A 27532-nucleotide genomic window follows, 5' to 3' on the forward strand; every position below is an offset into this window, starting at 1 on the left:
AGGCAGACACACAGGACGACTTCAGCTCCATGCTGAGTGCTACAGGGGCTGCCGTGAGGGGCTCAGGGAGACCTCCGCGGGGGAGAGAACATCGACCTGCCACCTGGAAATAAGCAAGGGCTGCCCTGAAGCAGTCGGGGATAGTGCTCCAGGCGAGGAAGGGCGTGTTCAAAGGCCCTGGGGCGGGGCACCGCGCCGGGCTGGGTCAGGCACTAGGCGGCCCCTGAGGCCCGGCAGCGTGCTCCGTTCGGGGGGACCTGGTGAAGCTTCCGGATTCTATTGGAGATCCCGACAAGGGGGCGCCACCTGCCTCCTTCTACGGTGGCAAATGAGGCTCAGGGAAGGCCAGCGGCGCCCCGGGGTCGTACAGGGACTCTGCAGCTGCCCCCGTCTCCGCGCGCCGGCGGACGCCCGGGGTCCCCCCGCTCCCGGGCGCAGGGGGCGGCGGGGCGGGCGGCCAGCTCCTACGCCCCGCCCGGCCGCCGCAGCCATCGCCCGCCCTCCGGGGGTGACGCGGCGGGGGCGGGCCCGGGGCGCGGCGGCCCGACTTTCCCGGCGGCGGCGGCGGAGAGAGCACGACGCGGAGCCACCATGGGCGCCCAGCTGAGCACGGTAGGCGGGAAGGGGCGCCGGCGCGGCGGGCCGGGCGGGCGTGGGGCCCGGGGCATCGCCGCCGACCGCCGGCGCCAGGCCTCAGCTCCGGCGGCGCGCCTGGGACCGGGCCGCGAGGGGCGGTGGCGAGCGCGGGGCCGGGGCGCGGCGTGGGGCTCGGCCTCGGGGCGCGCGGGGCCCCCGGCCCGGCCCGGCCGCCGCCCCGCCGCGGACGTGCCCCGCAGGCCCGGTGACTCACGGCCTGGCCTCGGCCGCCGGGACCCAGCCCTCCTGCCAGGGGCGTGCGGGGGCGGCGCCGAGCTGGGCGGCGGCGAGAACGTGCGGGCGGGTGAGCAGGCGTGTGACGGAGTGGGACGGTGTGAATGCGAGCGCGGCTGTGTGCATGCAGGCGAGCCTGCGAGTGTGCAAACGCGAGTGTGACCAGCTAGGTGTGAGTGTGCATGTATGTGGGCGTGCGTGGACACAGGTGTCTTTGTGAGTGTGGATGTGGTGTGGGCTGTGCATGAGAGTATGAGAGTGAGTGTGGGTGAGGGTGGGAGGGACTGAGATTGGACGTGTCTGTGTGACCGAGTGAGCAGGTGTGTGGGAGGACGTGTGGCTGCAAGTATGTGAATGTGGGGTGGAAGTGTGTGTATCACCTGAGGAAAACTGCTAATATGGAAACATAGGTGCACCCCTATGTTGTGGCAGCGCTACTTATAACAGCTGAGATATGGAAGCAACTTAGCTGTGCACCCAAAAACGGAAAAGGAAGCGATGATACGTATATAGTGGAACATCACTCAGCCATAAAAAAGGAAGGAAGCCTCGCCATTTGCCACAACATGGGGGGACCTAGAGGGTATTATGCTCAGTGAAATAAGTCAGACAGAGAAGGACAAATACTGTATGATCTCACTTATATGTGGAATCTAAAAATCAAAACGAACAAACAAAATCGAAATAGACTCAGACGCAGAGAACAGACTTGTGGTTGCCATAGGGGAGGAGGGTGGGGGGTTGAGTGAAATAGGTGAAGGGAAATCAGTGAGAATGTTTGATATTTTGATCTGGGTGATAGTTACATGAGTGTACACACATGTCAGAATGGATGGAGCTACACATAAGATTTGTACATTTTATTGTATGTACCTCAGTATACAAAATTAAAAAATATGTTAAAAAGAAAAGAAAGTGTGCGTGTGCATAGGTGTGAATGTGTGTTGATGTTGCTGCATCACAGGGTTTTTACAACTTGTTTAGCAGCAGCCAGGACCACTGGGCCCTTCTCTCAGTGGGTTGGGCCAGCAAGGAGCCAGGCTCTGGCTCTCCTGTTAACCCAACAAACTGGCTTGGTGCTGTTAGCCCATTTTACAGATGAAGAAGTGAGACTCAGACTTGGCCGCTGTTTCACAGCTGGCAGAGCCTGAACTTGTGGGGCTCCAAAGTCACTTTTGGGTGGGTCCAGGGCCTCCCTCCTTCCCTCCCTGCAGGCCCTCCTCCCCTCTCAGATTTCTCAAAAGCTACCCTGGTGGGGCTAGGGCAGGGGCTGTAGCCAGAGGGTAGCCCCCCCCCCCCACTCTGGTCCCTTGGTGCAGGGTGGAGGGGCTGGCACTGGAGGATTAGGCCCAAAGCCTCTTGCCTCCACCCCTACCTCCACCTCCACCTTCCACAGGGCCTGGACCCGGAGGGCTCCTGCCTCCTCCCTCTGGCTGTGAGGCTCCTCAGGGGTGAGGCAAAAGGCCTCTTGGCCTAGGTGTTTGCTCATGAGTATGTGGCCCAGGCTGGGGGACATTCATACCATGGGGCAGCCATGCCCAGGTGAGCTTGTGGGTATCACCCAGCCTCGGTCCTGACTGTGTTCCCAGAAACTGCCCTCCTCCGTCGTTGCTCAATGCCTGGCCTCCACCCCTGCTGTTTTCCCAGGGTGCGTCTCACCTTCTGGCTGGTATTGGTCGGACTTGTCTGGATTTGTCTCTGCCTTCCCTGCACGAGGCTGCTCTGTACGCTTTCCTTCTGTGTGGGGCAGAGCCCTGTCTGAGCGCAAAGAGGCCTTTACTAACTTCTCTGCCTCCTCTGTCCAAGGGGTGGGCAGGAATTGCCCCTTTCTTGGAGGAACTCCTGGGATCCCCATTTGGGCCAAAATACCCATAGCAGACCCCAGCCAGGCTTCCTGGCCCAGGGGCTCCACGCAGACTGTGGGAGGCCGGCTTGGGCTCCCTGCACCAGGAGTCTTATCTGGGACATTCAGCCTCTCCAGGGGGCCTCCTCCCACATCGGGGGCCCAGCTGAGGGGTTGGCACTTCCCGCCAGTCACCTGGGAGGACACTGGAGGCTTGGCCAGCTGTCCCCAGTGCGGCTGTGGGTGCTCAGTGGGTCCTGACTCTGGGCTCAGATGGGCCCCCGCTAGAGGTAAGTCCCAGGCTTTCCTACTGCCCCTGGCAGCTCCTTGCCCTGGCCCCCCAGTCCCTTGGGAAGCAGAGCCGTGCCTCCACTGTGTAGGGCAGCCGGGCTGTCCACCTGCCCCTGCCCCTGGGTTCCTTCCCCCACAGTTCTGAGCCAGGAGCCCCTGCTGCAGGACTTCCTGCCCTCCTCCCACTTCCTGAGAAGGGGACCAGGAGGGAGGTGGACACTCAGATTCCAGCGGGACAGCTGTCAGGCGGGCACAGGCAGGTAAGCCTCAGCACAGGGAACTGGCACCTGCAGGGGCCAGGCCTTCCAGGTGGGGAGGGGTCCTGGCAGGTCCCCCTGCCCACCCAGGCCTGACCTGGGTGGTGTGGATGCCAGGGTCCCAGCGGGGAATTGCAAGGGGTGAGGAGCTGGGCAGGGTGCCCTGTGGGGTAGCTATGGGGGTGGACTGGGGGTGAACCGGAGACATCCTGGGACTCTGGCAGCCCGTTTCCCTGTTTCCCTCTCCTCCTGTGTTAGCGGAGTGAGGAAAGGCAGCTAGCTGGTGGATTCCCTCGAGGGCAGAGCACAGCTTGTAGGGCCATCAGGTCAAGGGCTGGGAGGCAGCTACCCCCTAGACCCCCTGGGTAGCCATGGTGAGGTACTTGCGTGTGTGCGTGTGTGTGGCAGCGCAGCTGGAGGAGCTGGGGTGTGGCCTTGGTCTCAGCCATCTGCCTCCTGTTTACTGTGCTTGCAGGGGTGTGAGTGGGGCCATGGACTGAGGGGCGCAGAGCCCAGTCCACCCTTGAACCATAGGAAGAGTGCGTTCCCACCCTTGTGAATCTGGAAAAGTGTCCAATTTTCTGGAGATGAACCTTTCGTCTTTCCACTGCCCCCTTTTCTCTGCCCATGCCTGTGTCCCTCACTGGCTTGAGCTCCTCAGTCTGTGGTCCCCTGCATTTGGCACAGGCCCGGGCAGTTCTGCCCATTGAGGTTTGTGGCCTGAAGGATGAGTGAGAGAGCTGCCCCCACCCGGTAGGAATTTGCACATATACAAAGTCCACGTCTGCCCTCTTGGCAGCCAATGTCAGCCCGCACAGCAAGGCAGAGTGGTACTGTGGCTCAGGGCACAGACTTGAACCAGATGCCTGGGTTCAAATCATGGCTGCTGTCACCTGAACCTCAGTTTTCTGACCTGAAATGGAGGTGGTAATCGCTCCTGCCTCCCAGGCTTGAGGGCTACGTGAGAGGACACATCCAGAGCAGCCATGCCTTGCTCTGCACGGCCCTCCTCACTTGGGAGTGGGGCGGAAGGAAGGCCACGCATCTATCGGCTGCCCACATGAGCAGCTCCTTCCTGCGGTGACTCCCGTCCCACCTCGCCGCTGGGAAGCAGGTGTCCGACGGGAGAGAAGAGCTGGGAAGCCAGGATCCTAGCCCGCCTGGGCCTATGCTTTGTGTGGGTTTTTAAGACAGGACAGGCTGTGTCCCACCCTCGCCCAGAAGGGATCTGGCCTCTTGCCCTGGTTCCTGAAACTTGCAGACATAATAATAAAAACAGTAAGAAAGACTGGGGGTGGGGGCTTGTTGTCCCCTCACGAATTTATCTCCAAATATTTGTTGTCTCTGCTCTGAGTGCTAGGGATGGAGCAGTGCTGGGACCCACAGATCCCTCACCCTCCTGGGGCTACTGCTCTAGGGTCTGCCGTTCTGTGTTGACAGCGACTGTGCATGGGGAGCCAGCCCTGCCTTTCATGCTCAGGGCTGGCATCGCGGCTAGCACCTGGGATCTGAAAGGATCTGAGCAAGGGCCAAGGCCAGTGTTCAGGACTCGCCTTCAGAGCTGTTGACATGAGCATCTTTTTCACGGCCCAGCACTTACCAGCATGGGCCTGTGTTTGTGAGCCTGGGGCAGGCAAGAGATTCAGGGTGGCAGAAAATTGGGAACCGAAGTCTAGGCTCCACCTTGGGCCTCCCTGAGCCTCAGTTTTCTCGTTTGTTGAGTGCGGCATGCAGTTGGCCTGCCTCCTGCTGCTGTGGGTCAGTAAGGAAGTGCCAGGGGAGGTGCTTTGCAGTCTGCAGCAAGTGGTGGCGGCCGGGGATCTGACGTTATTGAACGTGGCTCTGCACTTAAACAGCTGTGCTGGGGGAAGATAAAACTCCAGGGAGCCCCAGATGTAACTACAGTTGGCTCTTAAGTCACTTAAGTTCATTTCCAGGCCTCCCTGCAGTGGTGACTTCCTGCAAATGTAACTTCACTCAACTTGTTCTCTATACAATGTTCTCCATGGATATGGCTTATCTGATTGACCTGGGAGAGGCCTATAGCAGAGGACTGATCAGAATAGTCCTCACTCTCAGGAAATTTACCCAGAAGGGCAGGGGCTGTAGAAGTCTGTGGAGGGCCTGATTAGCTCGGGAGGGGCCAGTCAGGGAGGATTTGACATTTGAGCTGGGCTCTGAAGGATGAATAGGAGTCTGCTGGTTGGATGAGGGAAGAGAGAGGGCTTGGGGGCAGAGTAGTAGCCAAATAGTAGGGGCCTAGAGTGTAGACAGTGGGGAGCCATGGTGAGTGTTGGAGGGGGGCAGAGTAGCCTCCTGGTTTAGGTGGCTGGGGCCTTCCTGAGGGAGGCAGGATATTGGACTGTGGTGGAGCAGGGGTGAGTGGGGCTGTGAGCGCCGCAAGGGCACCTGTTGTGGGAGTGGCTCAGGAGAGCTAGACAGGCCTGAGGCTGAATCCTGGCTCCACTCTGACTAATTACAAGACTACAGACAAGTCACTTACCCTCTCTGACCAACAGGGAAGATAGTGTCCTCTGAGGATTGGTTTTGGTGTGACTCCGCAAGTTACAGACCCTCTCTGGGCCTTAGTTTCCTTATCTGTAAGCTTGGTGATAATGACAGCACCTGGTCTAGGGTGGGAGTGAAAATTGTCCTCTGGGGCTGTGCCTCTTTGCGGATGCTGGCCGCATGCTCTGCACACAGCCTTTGCCAGCCTTATTTGCTCCCTAGCCCTAGATGGGCTGTCCTCACGCATGTAAGGAAGGTTGGGGCCTGGAGAAGTGAAGACTCTCTCCTGAGGTCCTGAGTTGGGGCTCAAACCTGGGTCTCCTGACCCCCAAAGTCCAGGGCTGCCAACCAGGATAGGTGAAACGCTGCATGGTCCTTGCAGTAGGTGCTGGTTAAGTGGATGGTAGCCAGAGACCCCTGCCATGTGGCCCCAGGCTGGGCAGTGGGGAGGGGGTGGGCTGGGCCAGGCCTGTAGGCTTTGCCTTTAGACCCATTGGTTACAGACCAGGGGCCCTGTGGGGCGAGGCCTCAGCTACATCAAGTCTGAAGGCCCTGCCAGGAGGGAGGCACGTTGTTCTGAGCCCAACAAAGGGCCTGTAACCACAGTTGCAGCAGGGGCATTTCAGGCCACTGGACTGGTTTGGGGGGCGGGGGACAGGCCTAGTGTGGGACCTTGGTGACTCTGCCCTTCCTTCACTGGGGTATTCCATCTCCTGTGTGGTAGTGGGCCCATGAAGGTGGCAGGAAAAGCCTGTGTATGTGTGCCCACAATTCCCTGCTTATAGACCCCTCTGTGACCTGGACACCTCCCATCTCATCTCATATCCCAGCTCTCCTGGGAGGTGAGCAGGGTGCTATAGACAAGAACACCAAAACTCAGGACTCAGGCACTTAGCCAGAAGCACCCTCCCTGAGTTGATAGAAGGTGGGGAATCCTGGCAGGGCTTCCAGGAAGCAGGGGAGCAGTGAGGCTGGGCCTTGAGAGGTGAGGATCATCTCACCTAGCCGTGAATAGGGCAGGGACCACTTCTAGGTCTTTGTTCTGCAGAATATGCTACCCTTAAGAGGCCCACGAAAGAAGCAGAAATGCCTGAGGAACTTAGCTCTGAGCTTCCTGGAAGCCAAGGCAAAAAGGGGAAGTTGTAGAATTATGATAAGAAGACTGTACATGGCCATTTGTTGAGAGAGCTAAAGTCACGGAGGTTTACTATAGAGGATGGGTGAGCAAGCTATGAAACGACTTTTATTAACTGGAGAACCAGTGCTTTATGTGAACTTTTGGTTCTCAGCCTTGTTATTTGAACCCCTAGTATGGGCTCCCCCCACCACTTTTTATTTTGAAGTAATTTCAAACTTGCAGTAAAGTTGTAAGAATGTGTAGAGTTCTTGTATACTCTTCACCCAGGTGGGCCAAGTGTTAACATTTAGTATATTTGCCTCTGTGTGTGTGTGTATGTATGTGTGTGTGAGAGAGAGAGAGAGAGATACTGTACTATATGATAGTAAGTTACAGATAGGGTGCCCCTTTGCTCTCAGATACTTCAGTGTGTATTTCCTAAGAACACAGACATTCTTTTGTCTGACCATAGGATGTAGGACAATGGTCAACTCAGGGAAGTAACACTGATCCGATGCAATAGTCTCATCCACTGGCCTTAATTCCTGTTTCACCAGTTGTCTCGGTGTTGTCCTTTATAACTGTTGTTTTCCTGGTTCGGGATCTAATCCAAAACCACACATTACACTCAGTTCTCTTTGGCTTCTGGGAGCCTCTTAGGGCTGTGTAAATTACCACAAACGAGGTGGCATAAAGCAGCAGAAACCTTTTCTCTCGTAGTTCTGGAGGTCAGAGTCTGAAATCAAGGTGCTGGCAGGTTTGCATTCTCTGGAAGTCTGGGGAGGGGTCCTTCTTACCTCTTGTGGCTTCTGATGGCTGCCAGCAATCTTTGGCTTGTGGCCACAGCACTCCAGTCTCTGCCTGTCTTCACGTGGCCCTCTCTGGGTCTCCTCTTCTCCGTCTTAACAAGGACACTTGTCTTGGGATTAGCCCACTGGGATAATCCAAAATGATCTCATCTCAAGCTCCTTCGCTTAATTGTATCTGCAAAGACCATTTTTCTGAACAAGGTCACTTTCCTAGAATCTGGGCAGACATATCTTTTGGGGGCCACCATTCAACCACCAGTGCATCCTTTAATCTGGTCCAATTCCCTGGACTTTTTTTGTTTTTCTGGCATTGACATTTTTGAAGAGTCACAGCCAGTTATCCTGGAGAACAGCCTTGGTCAGAGGCAGGGTGTGAGCCTCAAGGAAGGCCACGGGCCACGGTGGGCCCTTCGTCGCATCAAGAGGTGCACGGTGTCGGCTGGCCTCCTTCCTGTGGCTCTGGCTGGTTAGGGTCAGTCTGCCAGGCTCTCCACTGTAGGGTTGGTCTGAGCTGTCTTGAGGCCATTCTTGTTTTCTTCGAGTCTCGCTTGTGGAGCCGATAATGGAGGCACAGCAGAGCACCCTGTGCGGTCAAGGGCCTGCTGGGGGCCTGGCCTGCTTAGGCGATTTCCACGGCTTACATACATTTCCACAACCCAGGGAGCGACTCAGTCCCCATTACACACATAGGTGGAGAGACTGAGCTCAGAGAAGTTAAGTGACCTGCCTGGGGACAAAAGTAGTAGAAAGGACAGGAGGCTGCTTGTCTTTCTTTTGCAAGGGTGTCTTCTCCAGGTAAACCTAAGCAGTGAGCTGTCTAGCCATCGGTTTGGGTTTTCTGTTTTTGAAAAATCCAAATCACCTCCGAGGGTCTTTATGAGGCTGAGGTAGGGGGCAAGGAGCTGGCAGGAGGAGCCTCTCAGGGCCACACGGTGGTGGACATGGGCCTGATGTTTAAGAGCATGACTGGGGAGGCAGGTAGGCTCAGGTTGACTTGTAGCTCCCTACCTGCCAGCTCTGTGGCCAAGGGTGAGTTGCTTCACCTCTCAAGTCTTTCCGCACCTGTAGAGTAGCGGTGATGAAGTCCCTACCTCACAGGGTTCTTGTGAGGCCAGTGCCTGTGGGACTCCGCATGGAGCTGCACAGTAGACTTTCAAAGTTTCAGGAGATCTTGCAGATAACCTGGTCTATTTCAGTTCAGAGAGGGGAAGGGGCTTGCCCCGGGTCACACAGCCCTTGTCACACAGATTTCTAGTGCCCAGCTCAGTACCTTAACTGCCCTTCATACCTGCAGGCAGAACCTCAGGGCTTGGGTTAGAGCTAGCACTTAACACTGACTAAAGGAAGGAAGGGGGGAGGGACCACAGATAACACAGCACTCAAGATTAAGCCTAGGCAGGTTCCCCAATCCAGGTTCCCCACTAAAGCGGTGTGGATAAAGTGAAGGTTCCTATGGCCAGGATCCTCACCTGAACGTAAGCTACTTGATGATGTAATTGGCCTACTGCTAGGCTACTGCTTCCACACCTGTAGGCAAAAAAAAAAAAAAGAATAGCAAGGCAAACATTGAGCCATGACCATAAGTTAAGAACTGTGTTTCTAATGAATACTGCTCATCATGTAAGAAGCTAATGTTCTGACAGATGGGAAAACTATGGCTCAGTGAGATTAGGTTGACCAAGGTCATATAAACCAAACCCAAAATTTGAACTCAAGCAGTCTGATACCAGAACAAAAAACTACACCCCATCCTGTCATATCACATGGGCAAGTGACTTAACTGTCTAAGCCTCTGTTTTCACATCTGTGGGATAGTAAAATGAGAATAATAACACTTATTATGTCAGTTGGGAATTGCGTTCAGTTGCAAATAAAAGAGATCTCTCTCCAAAAGAAAAAGATTAAGCACAGGTACTTGTGAACTTTACTCTGAGCTTCCTGGCAGCCAAAGTGAAAAGGGATATGTACTTAATTATGTAACTTTCTTTGTCCAAGAAAGGGGAAATGGAGCTTTTCCAATGACTCAGTAATGCAGTGATAGGTTTCATGAGTCTGGTTTTTGTAAATTCTCCCAGGTGGCATCTAAAAGGATGCTGAGTTCCTTGGATGAGAGGAAATAGTGGGGAAAGGGTGTTCCCAGCAGAGGGGACAGCGTGAGTGGTGGCTTGGAGGAGTGAACCAATTGGTGTGTTCGTGGGAAGGGCAGGAGGCAGGCCCCTCCCTTAGCCCTCACTGACCTTGTGGGTCTGTCCCTGTCATTTCAGTTGGGCCACGTGGTCCTCTCCCCAGTCTGGTTCCTCTATAGTCTGATCATGAGGCTGTTCCAGCGCTCCACCCCAGCCATCACCCTTGAGAGCCCGGACATCAAGTACCCACTACGGCTCATTGACAAGGAGGTGAGTGCTGGGGCCCCGTGGGGGGGAACAGGCCGGGGAACCACGGAGGTTCCTCTCTCCTGGTCAGTGTCGCAGCATTTCCCGGGCACCTCCTGCATGCTAAGGGTATGACCCCCCTCTGAAGTAAGTCCTGTTATCAGCCCATTTTACAGATAGGGAAAGTGAGGTGATGTTCCTTTCTAAGGCTACCAGTAAGTGGCAGAGGGATTCAAACCCAGGTGTCTGACTACAGAGCCCATTCTCTGCACCACACTCACTATCCCACTGAAGGTTAGTGCCGGAGGGACCCCAAGCACCCATTTAACAGATGGGAAAACGGAGTAAGAGAAGAGCAGGAGGTATTCTAGGTCATACTGTGAGTCAGGGGTAGACTTGGCCTTGGCCCAGGCCTGCTGGTGGCCCCAGGTGGTCCCCAGCTTGGGGCCGTGTTGACGAAGGCCCCTCCCCACCCCCCAGGGTCAGCTCCTGGGCCTGCAGGATCTCAGGACCTGGGGCTCCATATCTGCCCCTGCCAGAGGCTTGCTCCGCCTGATGCTTTTCCTCCTCAAACCCTTGGCTGGCGACTTCAGGCGATCCCTCCTCCTGTGCCCTGTGCCCTGTGCCAGCTGTGTCCCTCCTTTCTCTCCCTGTCAGAGCCCCTCCCTGTGCTATTTCTGGCCGCCATAGCTGCCTCAGGAAGGGTGTGACAGGGAAAACTGAGTCATGGAGCAGAGAAAGTCACCTGCCAAGGCCCCGAACTCTGGGTCCCAGTGTCCACTCCGGGCCCAAGTCTCCCCAGCAGAGCTGGGTCTTCCTGTGATGGAGGAGATGTGTGTCTGCAATTCTTCCAGGAGTTCATAGAAAAGTTGAAAACCAGAGAGAGGCAGAAACAAACAGAAAACCACCCTTCCCAGATGAGACCGTGCTTACCTTTCAATACGTCTTGTACACGTTTCTTTTTTCACTAAAATGAAATCATAATGTTTTGAAAGTTTTTCCCTTTTTAAAATGCTTTTGCATTGTTTTTAATTCCAGAAGTTGTGTAATGATTTATGTGCATTCACTATAAAAATTGTTTGTGAAATGTGAATGTTCCTCTTACCCATCCTTCACCCTCCCTTCGAAGGGTCGCACATGTGAGTTAGCGTGAACCTTTCCTGGGTGCACATATGTATAGACGCGGCGTGTGGATTTTTCTACCCAGATGTATCACGTGGGCACCTTTTCTAAGCCAGAGCTGATTCATTATTTTTGACAACCGTCTAATACTTCGTCATGTAGGGGTGTTACATGGTGGAACCTCCAATTCCCTTTAACTGAGCGTGTGGGAATGTCCTAGCAGTTAAATCTTTGCCCCCTGCCCCACTGCAGCCTGGTGGGGGCTTTGAGGGGTCAGCAGGTGGGCCTGCTTTTTGGTACTTGGCTGTGCTACATCACAGGCACAGAGAGGGGCCCCTGCTGCCTGTCCTTCCTTCTCTGACCTGGACTGGGTGGTCTGCAAGGACCCCTCGGGCTCTGAGTGTCTACTGTTCATACCCTCAAGACCTCCTGGATACCAGCACCGTGCAGAGCCCTGCACAGATGTTAGCCTTGTGGCTTCTGCTGAGCCTGGCTAGTGGTGGTCCAATGCAATTATCGGTGTCTTTCCCTCATTTCTGTCCTTCCTCCAAAAATTGTGGGTTTCTGACCATCAGCCCCAGAACAGTTGATAAACCTGTAACTGCTGCCAGGAGGCCTTGGGGCTCCGTTTTCCTAGAATATAAAGGCTCTTGGGGGAGGCAGCTTCACGGGTAGAGAGGCCCACCGGCCACCCACAAGCACTGTGTCCTGAGTGGTGGCTGGCCTCTGTCTTTCCTGAGGCCCAGTCATGCCTCTGTTCACGCAGTTCAGTGACACCAGAGTGAGGTTCCGTCCCTTTGCGGAAGGCAGTTGTCTGCCTCTGAGTGATGGACTCTCTCCGTCAGCAGACTTGCCATGTCACTAGCCTGTGTGGGTGTGCACATGGGCTGGACAGCTGCCTGCCCTCCAAATAGCCCCTCCATACGTACCCTTGTGGCCGCACCTGGGTGCAGGGGATACCCCACAGGGGCCTCTGGAGCCCAGGTCAGGAGTCAGGGCACTGGGTTCAGTTCCCAGCTCTGACCACAGCTTACTGTGGGACACTTGCCTTCCCTGGCCTCAGTTTAAGGCTGATTAATGGGAATTCAGAGGCCTTCGCCCCACTCCTTCCTCCACCCAGCCGGCCCTTAACCAGCCTGCATCCAGCCCTGGAGGGGAACTGGCCGCCACCTTCCCACCCATTGCCCATGCCACAGGCGCCCACCCTGTGCAGGCTGGAGGCCTGACTTTGGGCTTTTCACCCTGCCAGCCCCAGACACCTCCTGGGCAGCCCAGCAGCTGTCATGGCTGTCGGCCTCACAGGGGGCATTCAGCCCAGTAGCTTTAGAGCCCCTCTGAGTTCCAGGCCTGCGCGCATCTGGCCTTGGCTCAGCTGTGCCTCCAGGCTGCCAGCCCAGTCCCCAAGCTCTTCCTGCCACCCCAGGACACTGTTCAAGCTGACGGCAGAGGCAGATCCCTCTCTCCTGCCCCTGGAGTTTTCTGGGCCGTCTGGCAGCCTCCCTCTGGGATCCTGAGTTCACTCCCTGCTCTGAGCACCTTGCTGTGTGTCCCTGGGCAGGTTACTGCCCTTCTCTGGGCCAGCAGGGCAGGAGCACACGTGTGTGCAGGTTTGTGGTTCTGTATGTGGCATCAGGGTCACTTCTCTCAATGACACTTGGAGGGGGTGCTTAAGGCCAGGTGGCCCCTCTGCCCTGGTGCCGCCTACCAGCTTGGGCCTCTTTGCAGATCATCAGCCATGACACCCGGAGGTTCCGGTTCGCCCTGCCATCTCCCCAGCACATCCTGGGCCTCCCCGTCGGTGAGTGGGGCGCTGACCTTGCCTAAACAGAGCCAAATGCTAGAGCAGAGAGGTGGGAGCTTTGTATTTCCACCGAGGAGAGCAGGGAAGGCTTCAAGGAGGAGGTGGCAGCTACCCTGGGCCTTCAGGGATGAGTTTCAAAATGAGAGGTAAAAGGCCCTTGGCAGTGGCACGAGTGAAGGCAGCAGGAAGCTGGGGTGTGAGGGGGACCCCCAAGGGGACTGGAAGCGCAGTGGAGCCAAGGCCAGGCCGGGGTTTGACTGCTGGGCGAGGCACAGGGCAGAGGGTTGACCAGACCCAGTGGACTCCGAAGGGACAGTCCCTGGCCTGAAATCAGTCCTCCTCATCTCGCAGGCCAGCATATCTACCTCTCGGCTCGAATCGATGGAAACCTGGTCATTCGGCCCTACACGCCCGTCTCTAGTGATGATGACAAGGGCTTTGTGGACCTGGTCATCAAGGTGAGGTCTTGGGGCCACGACTGCTTGGGGGCAGTGGTGACCACACCGTAGCACAGGTCTGGGCCCCCACAGCCTGGTGCGCCCTTGTGCCTGGTTTCTGAGTGAATAGCAAACTTAAGTTTTTTTGTAGTTTGCCAGCGAAAGCCAAGAGTGGGGTCTTGGCAGAGGGCAGGGGCTGGGGTCAGGCTGAGTGTCTTCAAACAAGAACAGATCATCTGCAGAAGGGCAGCCAGGAAGACTGACCAGCTGGTGCAGAGCCCACTCGCCCACTCGGGCTGGCAGAGCCCAGGAGGCGGGCGCCTGTGTTGTGGCGGGGTGGCCGCTCTGCTGCTGTCAGTCACACAGTCTCTGCGGGTCCTTCCTGAGTGCATCCCACTGGAAGACATCCCACAGGCCCCCTAGGGGAGCAGCATGGGGGGCTCGGGGGCCTTGTCTGGGGAGCTGCGGGGCTGGGGGGTTCTGGGTCTGTCCCAGGTCAGGAGGTGGGTCATGCCGTGGAGGAGATGCAGCCGTTAGAAGCAAGACCAGAGAAACCGAGAACAGCCAGCAGGTGTCTACAATGTCATGCCAAGTGGGAAGAAATGACAGCTGCCTTGTGGTACATTTTTATGAGAAGTAGGAGCACAAGCTTTCCAGCAGTTGTCCATGTTCTCAGGTCACATGACTCACAGGCGTGGGGTGTTGGAGACCCTCCCCAGTCAAGGCCCAACCCCTCATGGCCACCCTGGCAGGGCACCCGGTCACTGTCCTAACTACCATGCTGGCCCTCTCGCTGGGGCCTTTCGGGCGGAGGGACAGTGGCAGAGACCCTCGTTGCAGCCGAGGCCTTCAGCCCCTCAGGGGCCTGTGGTGGGCACTGGGGCTGTGAGGGCAGGAAGAGAGCGGGGCCAGTTTGTCCAGGCTCTGGCCTGGACCCCTTCATAGTGCAGTGTCATTTAGACCCCATGCTGGGTGCGCAGGCCCAGCCTTGACTGACTTTGGCTGGAGAGTGGACACTGAGCACGTGGTGTACAGAGGTCAGTGCTTGCTCCAGAGGTTGAGCGCCTGGGACCAGCACCAGAGCTGGCAGGGTTGGGGAAGGGGAGCACAGTGAGATCAGTGGCTGGGGAGGTGTCCACAAGGCAGGGAGGGAGGAAAACGACCTTGCAGGTGCAAAGGCCCTGCAGTCAGAAGGGGGCTCAGACTGAAGCGCCCAAGGGCAGGGGCTGGAGGGACAAGAGGTGGGGGAGGTGAGTGGGGCCAGGAGGCACCTCAGAGGCCCTGCTAAGATGCAGAGCTTTGATCCAAGGCTAAGGGAAGGAGTTGGAGTTCACGCGTGGGCTCACGTTGCAGTGACTCCAGCCTCATGTAGGGGGATTTCAGTTAGAGGGGAAGGAGTTCGCCGTGGCTGGGCCCCTCCTGGCTTGGAGACCCTGTGGGCTCCCTCGGCTCTGAATGAAGGTCAGAGGCCTGGCCTTCCCACAGTGTCTCTGCTGCCTCTGGCTCTTCTCCCTCCCTGAGGCCCCAGGCCATCCGGTCCCCTCACACACTGTCCCTGCCCCCTGCCTGTCCCCACCCCACCATCACTCCTGCCTGCCCTCCAAGGCCCAGTGCAGATGCCCTCGGGGCAGTGACTCTGGGTGGGGTGAGCTTCTCCTTCTCCTTCTGTCTCCCCTTCTCTCCGTACGAGGGTCATAGCACTTGCTTTACCCGAAGCTGAAACCCCAAAGGGCTCCCAGAAGGAAGTCGTTCCAAGAGCACAAAATGGGAAGACGTGACCATCCCTAGGAGGGGCATGGCTGGGCCGCTTCCGGAGCCTCTGCAGGCGACAGCTGTGGGGCTCTCCCGGTGGGAGGGGGTCGCAGAAGGTGCTTGGGGCGATGTTAATTCATCAAGTGGCCTTTATACCAGGCTGATGCTTTGTTCCAGGGAGACACTGGCGGAGAGCAGGTCCTGGGGGATGGGACATGGCCCAGCACATTTTAATGGGCAGACGGGGCACAATGTGAGTCCACACAGGCCACAGAACAACCCTGGAGAGGCACTTCCTTCCCGCTTGGCCCAGAGCCTAGCCCAGCACCCCTGGGACAGGGACCGACTGTCTGTGTATCTCGTAGATTTACTTCAAAAACACCCATCCCAAGTTTCCCGCTGGAGGGAAGATGTCCCAGTACCTGGAAAGCATGAAGATTGGAGACACCATCGACTTCCGGGGCCCGAACGGGCTGCTGATCTACCAGGGCAAAGGTGACTCGGGTTGAAGTCCCCTGAGGACCCAGCAGGCACAACGGATGTGGGTGCAGGTCCCAACTCTGCTGCTGTCTGCATAGGCGACTTGTGTTGGGCAGGCCCTCTTCCCTCCCAGGCCTCAGGTTCCCCAGCTAACAGGGACAAGTTGGCCAGTGCTGGGTTGCAGACTGGCTGCCCCTGGGGTCTGGACCTGGCCCCCAGACGAGCTGTGGTTATAAGCAAACAAGAAAGAGGGTTGAACTGGAGTCGTCAGTTCTCCAGCGTCTCCACAGATCCCCCCGCCACATACAGTGAGGAAGCCATCTTTGTGCTTCTATTGGCATTTGAGGTGGTCCTGATAGTGCCCCCTTAACATCTTCTCCTGCGCCTTGGCTGGGGTCGTAGGGCGGCCACCCTCTCCTCAGACCCCTGAGGTGGGGGAGCTTCTCCGGGCACTCTGCCCCCGGCCTGGCACGTTTGAGAGCTGGGCCCCACCCCGTCTGTCTCCCCAGGGAAATTTGCCATCCGTCCAGATAAGAAGTCCAGTCCTGTCATCAAGACGGTGAAGTGTGTGGGCATGATCGCCGGAGGAACGGGTATGCGAACCCGGAGCCCCTCACTCAGTCCCCGGCAGGCGGGTGTTGAGGTTGGGGGGTCAGGGCTGGGGACAGGGCCCAGATGACAAGTGTTCAGGAGCCCATGCCTGGTTTCCTCCCAGGAGGCAGCTCTCCCCTGGGCGCCTGCCTGGCACAGGGCCTGTGTATGCAACAGGCGCTCACTTGGCCTGTGGGGGGGCTGCTGTTTTGCAGGCATTACCCCAATGCTGCAGGTGATCCGGGCCATCATGAAGGACCCGGACGACCACACCGTGTGCCACCTGCTCTTTGCCAACCAGGTCAGTGGGTGTTGCCAAGACAGCAAACCCAGCTCCTCCTGAGAAGGGATGCGGGGCCTGGCGAGCCACTGCTCAGAGGTCTGCACAGCTCCGTGGAGATGCTCGGGGTGGTTGAAATGTGAGGGTGCACAGGCAGCTGGCAGGGCCAGGCTTTTCAGTCCAGAGCCTAGAGTGTGTGACCTGAGCAGCTGCGGGGTGGGAGTGGGGCACTGGAGCACCCCACTCTGAACTTTGCCCCCAGGCTCTCCCTCTGAGCCTCAGAGCTCCCTTCCACGAGCAGTGTTTGGTGGAAAGAGTGCCGGCCTGGAGATGGGCTATGTTCAGAGGTGCCGAGACATGCATGGGGTCTGAGCGGGCTGCTGGAGAGGGGTGGAGACCTGGTGTCTCTGCCTCCTGTGTGCATGTCCTCGTCCCCACACCCGCCACCTGTCTCCCTGGCCTGCTGGGTGGCTTTGTCAAGTCGCTCTCCCTCTCTGAGCTTTGCTCCCTCACTGCGGAATAAGCTGATGAAGCGAAGCCATTCCAAGGGTCTCCCAGGTTCATTGTTCCATGACTGAAAGTGTGGATTATGTAAAGTGACTCCCCGCTTTGGGAAGAGGCCGAGATAAGACACCAGTTCGCCCTCCCCAGGCTCAGGGCCCTGTGAAGAACCCAGCTCGGAGGGGGGGGCTTGCTGAGTCCTTGGACTCCCACACAGCTGCGGAAATACTGCCCTGACGCCAACTAACTCGGGTGCCCTTGACCCCAGGATGGAAAGAGCCAGAAATTCCCAGCTGGCTGGTGGGGCCGAGGGCGGGCAGGGGTCCAACTTGGCAGTGCTGGGTTAGGCCTGTGGAGGTCCTCAGCCCTCTGCCACCTGTACAGGGCACTTGTGTGCCTGTTAGCCTGGTTGCCAGGGTGCTGGAATTGCCCCGTATGGTAGCTCTGAACATGGAGGCCCAGAGAGGGGCTTGACCTACCCTGGTGGAACCAGGACTTGGAGCAGAGCATATTTTATGAAAAACAACTATATTGTAGAAAATTACTGTTTTTTACATTTTTGCTATCTTACGTAGTGTCTGGCTTAATGGAAGCAGCTGGGTTCCAGGTCAGATTCTGCATTCGGTTGGGCCGCATCACAAGTCAGATAGCCTTGGAAGTTCAGTGCATGTGGGGTGGCCTTAGTATTATGTAAAAATCATTTTTAACCTCAAGGGGTGGACCTCGGGCCCGCAGGCCGTACTGAGAACCCATGCTTTGCTCCAGGCAAGTGTTGTACCTCCCTCTGTCCTTCCTCAGTGACCACAGCCCTTCCTCAGCGACCACAGCGCCTGGCTTTGACTGCCTGCCCTCTGGGTGGCAGCCCCTCCACTCCTCATATGTGATGTGGGGTGACAGGGTTCCCACCTAGGGTGGTTGTGAGGATTAAGGTATGACACACCTTGCCTTGGACGGGAACACTGAACATTTTAGGGATGTGCATTCTTGTGGAGTGACCGGGGGTGGCAGGGCTGAGGAGGCGTCCGGGGCCAGGAAAGCTCTGGGCTCTGCACGCAGCCTTGGCCTAAAGGAAAGGCCCCTTTCCGAAGGGCAATGCGGGATGTAATAAACATAAAGTCCCCCTAGTTCTTGGACAGGGAGGTTGATGCTGTAAAGGTGTCACTTCTTTATAAAGCAACACTTAGGTGCCCAGTGGGGTATTTTCCCCCTTTCATATGACAGAGCAACGCAGAATGGCCTGGGAGGTGCAGCCAAGAAAGCTTTGGGGAAGATGAGTAACAGGGAGGAACAGCGCACTAGACGTTAAAACATGCTAATGAGCCGCGGTGATGACAACAGCATGGTTCTAGAGCCACCTGTGAGACCCGGGCTTCCTGGGTCTACTGCATTTTTTGGGTAACACAATGGAAAGTCTAGACTGCGCTGGAACATGCTAGAACACGTGGCTGTTTACATTTAAATTACCTATGATTAAATACAATTAAGAACTCACTTCCCTGGCCTGACTAGCCACGTTTCATGGGTTGAAACTCTGTGTGGCCAGGGGATAACACAGATGTAGAACATTCCCATCCCTGCAGAAAGTTTGGTTGGACAGTGTTGGCCTAGGAACAAACCCAGGCTGTGTGATGCCTCAAACTCAAGGAGAGACAAAAGGTGGGCTGGGTGAGTTGCTATGTAGCAAAGAGCATTTTTACAAGTATTGTTGAATGAACAAGTGAAGCTGGTCAATCTAAGCAAGACACCAAAGGAGAACCCATAGAGGGTAAATCATCTGCCTAAAAATGACAACTCCTCTGGAAAAACAACACTGTAAATAAGGTAGAATGATAAATAATGGGAGGAAATAGATCAAGTTTTAAATTTATAAAACTTAAATATTTAATATCCTTCATACAATAAGTTTTGGTAAACTAAGAAAAGATACAGCTAGGTCCAGTGATACATTTACTTTTTATTAATAATGAAAAATAAAAAAAGATTTCCTTTCCATCGGTCTGATTAGCAAAGGTTAAGTGATCATCCCCCAGTGCTGCGAAGGTGTAGGAAGGTGGACGTGGGCACACTCCTGTTGGCGCGTGAAATGGGCTAACCTACCTGGGGAATAAATTGGCATGTATCAAATGCCTTAACCAGGTGGAATTTTCTACCGTGACCTCCACTTCCTCAAATCTATCTGGAGGAATCAATCAGCAGAGTGGTGAAGATAGTCAGAGTGGAGGATGTCCAACACAACTTGAGTGGCCTCCAGTGGCAAACGGCTGGTCTCTGGTCTCTGCAGGGCAGGCTGGGCAGCTGGTGAGGAAAGCATTGGCCAGAGCCCAGAGACACGTGGGTGGTCTGTGCGTGTTCTTACCTGAGCACAGCAGGTGGCCAGGTGGCATGTGTGCTCTGATTCCCCTTTATTTAAAAAAATATATACATGTATATTTTTATTAATATTCTATTAATAGTCATAAACTATTTTCTAATAACTACTAATAAAAGTTATTAATAGTTATTAGAAAATACTATCTGAAAGATACACCAAAGTCCTGGCAGTAGTTATCTCTGCAGTTTCAGGTGATTTTTCTTTTCTGCCGTATTCTGGGCATTTTTTCCCCAGATCACACCCGAGCCCTGTCCCTGTCCTGACCCATCAGGGCAGGAGGGCTTGGCCCCCCTTTAGAAATGGGAGAAACGACAGGCAGAGGCCTGTGCCCCCTACAGCAGGCGCACCGGGTCCCTCTCGGTGCTGCCTCCCACACGGTTCTGCCATGAGCGCTGCGCCATCCACACGGCAGCAGGAGCTTGGGAAATAGTGATCCTGCGGCTTCTGTTAAAGAGCAGACTTAGCCTAGTAAATGTGGAGACCTAATTGGCCTAATTAAGTGCTTCATGAGTCAGCAGCATTCCCCTCCAGCTAGAAATGCTGCCAGGGCTGCAGAAAGGGGAGGCTTTTAAAGGCAGGAGAGGAAGTCACAGGAGAAACGGTGACTTCAGGGTGCACCTTTCCCTGGGGACAACATTATTGAGGAGATTCCTGTGGGGGATGGAGAGGACAGTGTTACTGGTCATCTTATCCGTGCCTACTGAGGATCCTGACCGGCCACATTTCTGGGGGAGGCTGGGGTGCAGTTAGGTTGGGCATTGAGCCTTGGTTGGTGGCTTGTTCCAGCAGGAGTGACCCCATGTTGGGCCTGCAGTTTTCTTCGAACACTTGGAACTACCTGTCCTTTCTGCCCTCCCTGCACCCCTGGCCACCCTCCAGTGGAGGCGCCCTTGGTCGGTGGTGTCATGAGGTAGGCACGGGAGCAGAGGAGACTCCCTTCTGAGGGATCCCCCGTGTCTGCCTCCCTGGGGAGGGCCGTCTGCCTGAGTCCACGTGCCAGCAGCAGCCTGTGAGCCGGGGAGCCTTCTGGTTGACGTGCTGGGGGCCCCAGTGCCATAACTGTCCCAGGAGGCCAGTCACCACCGCCCGGCCCAGGAGCCCTGTCTATGGGTTACCTGCGTGCACAGGGCAAAGGCCTGTAGTCAGGAATGGGGAGAGGGACCATATAAGGAGCAGACTGCTGATGCCTCCTGGGGGTGGTGTCCAGGCAGGCTTCCTGGAAGAGGTGACACCAGGCAGGGGGTGGGCTAGGAGAGGCTGGTGGGGTGAAGAACGGGGCACTGATGGGCAGGTGGCAGCAGGTGAGGGCCCAAGTGTTTGGGAGGAGCATCAATAGCCCCTTATTGGTGGCTGTCCCACCTGAGAAGCTGGAAGGGCCACCCTCCTCCTTTGAACTGAGGTATTTGCTGTTCTGAGTGTTATAACCACTCAGGGGCCATCACTGGGCCTCCCAATCCTCCGTCTGTGCTGTGTCTCATTTTGCACTTCTCTGCCCCTCACTGTATTGTGCACGGTTCCCCATGTTAACAAGCGCCGCAAACCCCGTTTGTGGTGACCCTGTTCAGCTGCAGCTCTGATAGGCTCCTTGGGGGGTGGGATGACGAAGTCTGGGTGACAAGCGCCTCCAGGGGCAGTGCTGCCTCCACCCCCCCCGACCACTGGGCCCTGTCCTCCCACAGACCGAGAAGGACATCCTGCTGCGGCCAGAACTGGAGGAGCTGAGGAACGAGCACTCCACACGCTTCAAGCTCTGGTACACAGTGGACAGGGCCCCCGAAGGTGAGAGGGCACCACCCCACCCAGGGCGGCACGGTGTGGGGGGCGCAGGCCCAGGGAGGGCTCATCTGTGACACAGGTGGTATGACCCCATCTCACAGATGAGGGGAAGGGATCAGAGAGGGGGTATAAGTGCCCCACATCACACAGCTAGAGAACACCAGAGCTGGGGCTTCCCAGGCCTTCCCCTGGCTGCGCTGCCCTCGCTGAACAAAGAGGGCCCGTCTTCTCCCCTCGCGCTGGGGCTCGCTCTGGGGAAGGGCTCCAGGGCCAGTGCTGGCGGCGGGCACAATTGCAGTTTGTACCCTATAAGGCACTTTACACCCATTTCGTCCCATCAGTCAGTCCTTAGGGGTGAACAGTTAGCCTCGTTCTACCTGTCCAGGGGTTTAAGCTGTTTGCCAAGGTAAGAGGCAGTGAATGACGGCTACGCCCTAAACTTGAAACATGATTGCGCTTTGGGAGTTAAACTCTTCTTCATTCTCCTGCTTTTGGAAGACATGTGGGCACAAGAAATACCTAATTTCTTCTTTGCTGAAGGAAAAGCAGCAACTCAGGCTTCTTGGTAGATGATTCCAGAGATCTTTGGCTTCAGGGTGGGGAGATTATAGGGAATGGTGGGGAATGTGGTAAATTGGAGAGCATCTGCCCCTTTCCAGAGGTCCCTCTCAACTGCAGGCAGTCTGGCTGTGCAGGAATTCAGCCCTGTCAGCCAGGCCTTTCCACTTCCAAAGAGAAACTGGGGACCTGCATTTTCATGGGAAATTCATGAAGTTGGAAACTGGGCGTTTCAAGGCACGCATGTGGGCACCAGCCTGTGGTCTCACTCACATCCTGCCGCCCTGCCCTTGCTTCACCTCCATGCATCACAAGGCCCCGCAGCTCCCTGGCACTCAGCCACGGTGTGGTAAGGTGCTGCCCTCAGTGTCCCCGGAAATGAGCAGGGGTTCCCCAGGGGCTGATGTGCATCTCGTGAGCCAGGTCACTTAGGTCCATCCCTGAGAGAGGTCAGCCTCCTGGGTTGGCCGAATCAGGTCCTGAACCTCCTGGCCAAGAGCCAGGCCTGGGCGGATTTGGGGGTCTGGCAGCCATGTCCCAAGGACCAGCCATCCTGCACCAGCCCATCTGAGCTAGACAGGGTCCTGGTCTGACCCTCTGCTCTGAGAGGTCATGAAACCAGCCTGGCCCTGTGAGCGTGGGGAAGGATGACAGAAACAGGCAGATCAGTTAATTATAGGGCATAGTAGCAGGTGGTTAGAGACCAGACTAAAGCATAGCAGTCGGGCATGGAGGTAGGCGTGGGGGGCTCTGTTCTAGGAGTCAGAGCAGCTCTTTTTCTTACCATAAAGAAAGGAGCATTATCTTGTACCCGCGTCTGCATCAAAAGGGGGAAGTGGGCGATGGTGTGGTTCCACTCTGGGTGCAGTTTCTAATATGGTAGGGTGGGCTCAGGGGGGCCTCCTTGTCTGGCAGGACCCCTTTCCCTGGTGCCCACAGAAGCCCCGCCCATGGGAGGAGGGGCCGACACTGACCCCTGGTGGTGGCAAGACCAAAGCGCTGCCCCCCCCAGCCCCCCTCACCCCGGGGACTGAGCAGTGACCAGCTACTGGCCAAGGAGAGGTGCACTGAGGCACCTCCCAACACTGCATATTTAGGCTTATTAGGACCCTTACTCATAGTCCAAGAGTGTTGAGACATTGCAGTAACATTAGGTATATGCTGAATTCTAGATGCTGAGAAAGAAAATGGTAACAGGTCACAAGGAATTGTGGAGCTAAGCAAAGGAGTGGAGTGGGGCCAGCTCACCTGGCAGATGCGGCTGACTTAACATTTCCCCCCAAAGCTGCCTTCAGTACACGACAGGGAAAAACACACTAGCTTATCAAATCCTTGTAACATTGACATGTATCTTATATACCTGCACATTTCATACACTACCAAATACATTTTGGTTCCATTGCAATTTTAAAAAAAAATTTATATTCCCTCCACCCTTTTCTTCCACCTCCTGCTCCCTGCATCTGGCAACCATCAAAATTCTGTTCTCTGTATCCATGAGCTTGGGTTTTTGGTGTTTTGTTTTGATTCCACATATAAGTGAGATCATGCTGTGTTTGTCTTTCCGTGTCTTACTTATATCACTGAGCACAGTGCCCTCAAGTTCCATCCATGTTGTCTCACATGGCAAGATTTCCTTCTTTTTTATGGCTGAGTAATATTCATTTGTGTAGCTGTACCACATCGTTGTCCACCCATTCACCGATGGCACTTAGGTTGTTCCCACATCTTGGTTACTGTAAGCAGTGCTGCTGTGAACATGGGGGTGCAGATACCTTTTTGAGTTAGTGTTTTCATTTTCTTTGGATAAATCCCCAAAGTGGGATTGCTGGGTCATAAGGTATTTCTATTTGTAGCTTTTTGAGGAACCGCCCTATGGTCCTCACAGTGGCTGCACCAGTTTACACTCCTACCAACAGTGCGTGAGGATTCCCTCCTCTCCACATCCTCACCAACCCTTGTTATTTCTTATCTTCTTGGTAATCGCTGCTCCAACAGGTGTGAGGTGTGCCCTTGAGAAGAATATGTATTCTGTTGTTTTTGGATGGAATGTCCTATAAATATCTGTTAAGGCCATCAGGTCTAACATGTCCTTTAAGGCTGATGTTTCCTTATTGATTTTCTGTCTGGATGGTCTGTCCATCTGTGTAAGTGGGATATTGAAATCCCCTACATTCTTGTATTGCTATTTTTCCTTTTAGGTCTGTATTCCATCCTCCTATGTTGGACTTGTAAATATTCACAACTGTCATGTCCTTGTTGGGTTTACCCCCTTTATCGTTACCTGATGCCCTTGCCTCTCATTTATGCCAGTTTTCTTTTAGTTTCCGTTTGCATGGAATCTCTTTTTCCATCCCTTACTTTCTGTGTGTGTCCTTGCAATCTGAAGTGACTCTCTTTCAGGCAGCACATAGATGGATCTTGTTTTTTTTTCATCTGTTCTGCCATTCTGTGTCTTTTTATTGGAGAGCTTAGTCCATTTACATTTAAAGCAATTAATGATGGTATATGTGCTTATTGCTACATTGTTAACTGTTTCCTGGCTGTTTCGTTCTGCGTGAACGTGGCTGGGGCAGAGGATCAGGGCAAGGGATTCCTTGGCTCAGCCTCTCCATGTTCAGGCTCTGTTGGAGGGAGGGACTCAGTGGGCAGAAGCTTTCTCAGCGGGGGAAGGGACTGCTGGGCAGACGGGCAGCTGTCAGGCTGTCACACGGCCGCACTGGGACTCACCTGGCCTCCCGCCCTGCAGCCTGGGACTACAGCCAGGGCTTCGTGAATGAGGAGATGATCCGGGACCACCTTCCGTCTCCGGAAGAGGAGCCGCTGATCCTGATGTGCGGGCCCCCACCCATGATCCAGTACGCCTGCCTGCCCAACCTGGACCGCGTGGGCCACCCCAAGGAGCGCTGCTTCACCTTCTGATGTCTGGGCTGGCTGCTCACCTGCCTGCCACCCTCGTGCACCCACCCGCCCTGCCCTTGTCTTTAACAGCGCTCTCCCACCCCCACCCCCACCTTCCTGCTGCGGCCGGCCTTGCCTGTGCCTGGGTGGTCACCCCGTTGGGCTGGCCCCCCCGGGGGCCCTTTGGGAGCAGAGTTCTGTTAGAGGTGGGTTCTGCTGGCCACCTTCAGGGGTCCTGTCTGGCCCCCACCGGTTCTTACTAGTGATGCCTGACCCTGGCCCTGGCCCTCCCCCACCCCTGCCCCCCACACACTACTGGGCCACGGCCGTCAACACCATCCTCTGCCCACTCCTCCCAGAGCAGACCACAGTCTGAGAATAAATGTAAGCAGCCCAAAGTTGCAGCTGCCAGGGATCCCCAGCCACCACCTGGGGACCCTTGCCTGCTACCCCTCACTACCTGCTTCAGGGTGTTGGCCAGGCCTCAGTAGCTGACACTACATGATGGGTAACAACGAAAAACCTTCTTGGCCAGGGCTGTGGGATGGGAGGCTGTCCCTACACCAGGGCAGGCCTAGCCGCAGGGAGCTGGGCTCTCCCCAGGGCTAGAATGGGAGGAGGCAGGTGGCTGAGGGCCCCTCCTGCTGGCACAGGGGCCCTCCTGAAACCCTGGCCTTGCCCGCAGCACACCAAATGCTCAGGCAGCTTTGGGAGCTCACGCTGTCAGCTCGGCAGTCCTGGGCTCCTGGGCCGCCAGCCCTGAGCTAAGATGATGTTTATTGCTCTGTCCCAAACTGTCCCTCCTGCCTGCCTGTGCTGCAGCGTGGGGGAAATGGCTGAGTGACATTCTCTGTGGCCTTGACGTTGCCTTTAGACAACAGTGGGTTAGCCTCTTGCATATCGGCTTTTTCAGAATCATTTATGAGTAGAAGAACCACTGAAATAAAAATGTGCTAATACGAAACCTGCAGCTCCTTGAGGCCCTGCGACTTGTGTGGTCAGAGGACAGTGGGAGGTGGACAGACCAGGGCCGCTCGTGTACTTCCCATGTGTGTTGTGTTTGTTGTAGAAAGTTTGGGAAGTACAGAAAACTAGACACAGAAAAGCAAAATACCAGACATCCAGAGGCAAATGCCGATAACTGATGAAGCTACGCGACCACCACAAGGCTGGGCTTGTTCCACTGGTGTCAGGTACGCCCACCAGGGCCCGTGGGATCATGACTTACTATGATCCCATAAATCCCCTATCAGACTGACAGGCTGTTTCCAAGCTGTGGATTTTGTAGATGACAGTGGCCATCTTCACCCTCCTTTCAAATGATTTCTTTTCCAGTAGGTTCCTGGAGACAATCCTGGGCCAGCAGCCCTGGAACGGAAGGATGGACGCTGGGGGTCCATCCGGCTTTTAAACCCAACCCTCACATCCAACCTTATTCAGAGTATATCAGCTGTGTTAAAGGTGGCTCCAGTCCTATCTTTGGGCAATTCCGTGTGTTCCCCGAGTTTTCCTTTTTGTTTTCTCCTCTGGATAGCCCTGAGACAAGCAGGGAGAAGTCATGAGCCCCCTTTTCTGCTGGAGAGACTGAGGCTTGGCAGTGAATGGCTTTCAGGTTGGAGTTGGGTCTCGGTGTCATTCTGCCCCGCAGAAGGTGCCGAGGAGGTTCATCCACCATTCTTTCAGGTGCTGTTCCAGGTGCTGGGGACTCGGCTGCAGCTGGCCTGACACTCCCGCCCTTTTTCCTGGGGCACCAGTGGGACCGACACTAGACAAGTAACATGATGTCATCAGTAAAATGGTAAATTCCAGGACAGAAATGAAAGACTGTTGACAAGACAGGGCAGGAGTGAGGGTCCTTCTCTCCAAGGAGGTGCTTTAATGCTGGGATGTCAAGGAAGGAGCTGCCTGCAGGGGAAGTGTTCAGGGTGTTGGGAACAGCCGGGGCAAAGGCCTTCTGGTTGCAACAGACTTGTGGAATAGACTTGCAGAAACAGGTCAAAGAAGGCAGGTGGCTGAGGGGACAGTGGAAAGGGAGCAGAAGGTGTGACCAGCAAGTGCAGAGGCTCTGGGGCAGAGATCTGCTGGGTGGCATGACGGACACAGAGGAGGCCAGTGTGGCTGGAGTGGAGTGAGGAAGAGGAGAGGATGGGGCAAGCTCACAGGAAGGGACGCCTGAGGCCCTTTCTCTCTGTCACTTAACATTCTGGTCCTGAGGCAGGGCTGGAACTCCTTAGTGGGCAGGAAAGGACTTGGCCTGGGAATTCTTTCTTCACACTTACTGTGTGCTAGGGACTCAGCACTGGTCACACATTAGGTCTCCTCATTCCTGTTCCTGTCGGGAGGATGAAAAAAGAGGCCTGAGGGTTGGGATTTAAACTCATATCTGCCTGAGGGCACAAGATGATGTCCCCTGGATCTAGGAAGGGCATGAAGTGGAGCTGGTCCCTACCGTCCTGATTTCAGTTTCCCCATCTGTAAGATGGGTTAGTAAACTGGGTCAGTGATTCTCCATGCTCTCAGAACTGACACCCTTGTAAAAGAGCCCATTTACTCTCCTGAAGTAAATTCATAGGGATGATGACCAACCCACACATAGAATTTGAAATCAGTGCAAAGCTCCAATTATAAAGGCAAGAAAGGAAAGGATTCACCCCCAGAAGGCGGGTGGTAGAAGTTTGCCCAGATGTGGGGTCTGCGGACTGTCACAGCCCCGAATGCAGCCATACTTCTGGTCTCTGCTGATGGGTGTGGTTTTCCCAGCCAGGGCACAATTCTTGGTCAATTTCCAAATAAAGGGGGACCCAATTCCTATGACTACTGCACACCGCATTGCTGGCGATTCTGTTTTTTACACTGGGAGAAAGTCCCACCTGTTGATGCAAGGAATGGAGTGAA

The 27532-nt window shown here is 55.5% G+C and overlaps 1 protein-coding gene across 3 annotated transcripts; it reads left to right on the forward strand.

Annotated features, from left to right (window-relative positions):
* The first annotated feature begins 263 nt into the window (after nucleotides 1-263).
* Nucleotides 264-25601, forward strand: LOC118935254 (NADH-cytochrome b5 reductase 3). Of its 3 annotated transcripts, none has more exons than XM_036931390.2 (9): nucleotides 264-612; nucleotides 9960-10091; nucleotides 12915-12987; nucleotides 13342-13448; nucleotides 15545-15674; nucleotides 16169-16252; nucleotides 16466-16551; nucleotides 21082-21181; nucleotides 24486-25601. In XM_036931390.2, exons 1-9 carry the CDS (start codon nucleotides 592-594, stop codon nucleotides 24656-24658), a joined length of 906 nt encoding a protein of 301 aa, XP_036787285.1. In that variant the 5' UTR covers nucleotides 264-591; the 3' UTR covers nucleotides 24659-25601. The 3 variants fall into 3 exon arrangements, with proteins under 3 accessions (XP_036787285.1, XP_036787286.1, XP_057342299.1); XM_036931391.2 differs by lacking the exon at nucleotides 264-612 and adding an exon at nucleotides 2578-3003; XM_057486316.1 differs by lacking the exon at nucleotides 264-612 and adding an exon at nucleotides 3073-3264.
* The last annotated feature ends 1931 nt before the right edge of the window (nucleotides 25602-27532 follow it).

This window comes from Manis pentadactyla, chromosome 10, assembly GCF_030020395.1.
Source record: "Manis pentadactyla isolate mManPen7 chromosome 10, mManPen7.hap1, whole genome shotgun sequence".
NCBI classification, from domain to species: domain Eukaryota; kingdom Metazoa; phylum Chordata; class Mammalia; order Pholidota; family Manidae; genus Manis; species Manis pentadactyla.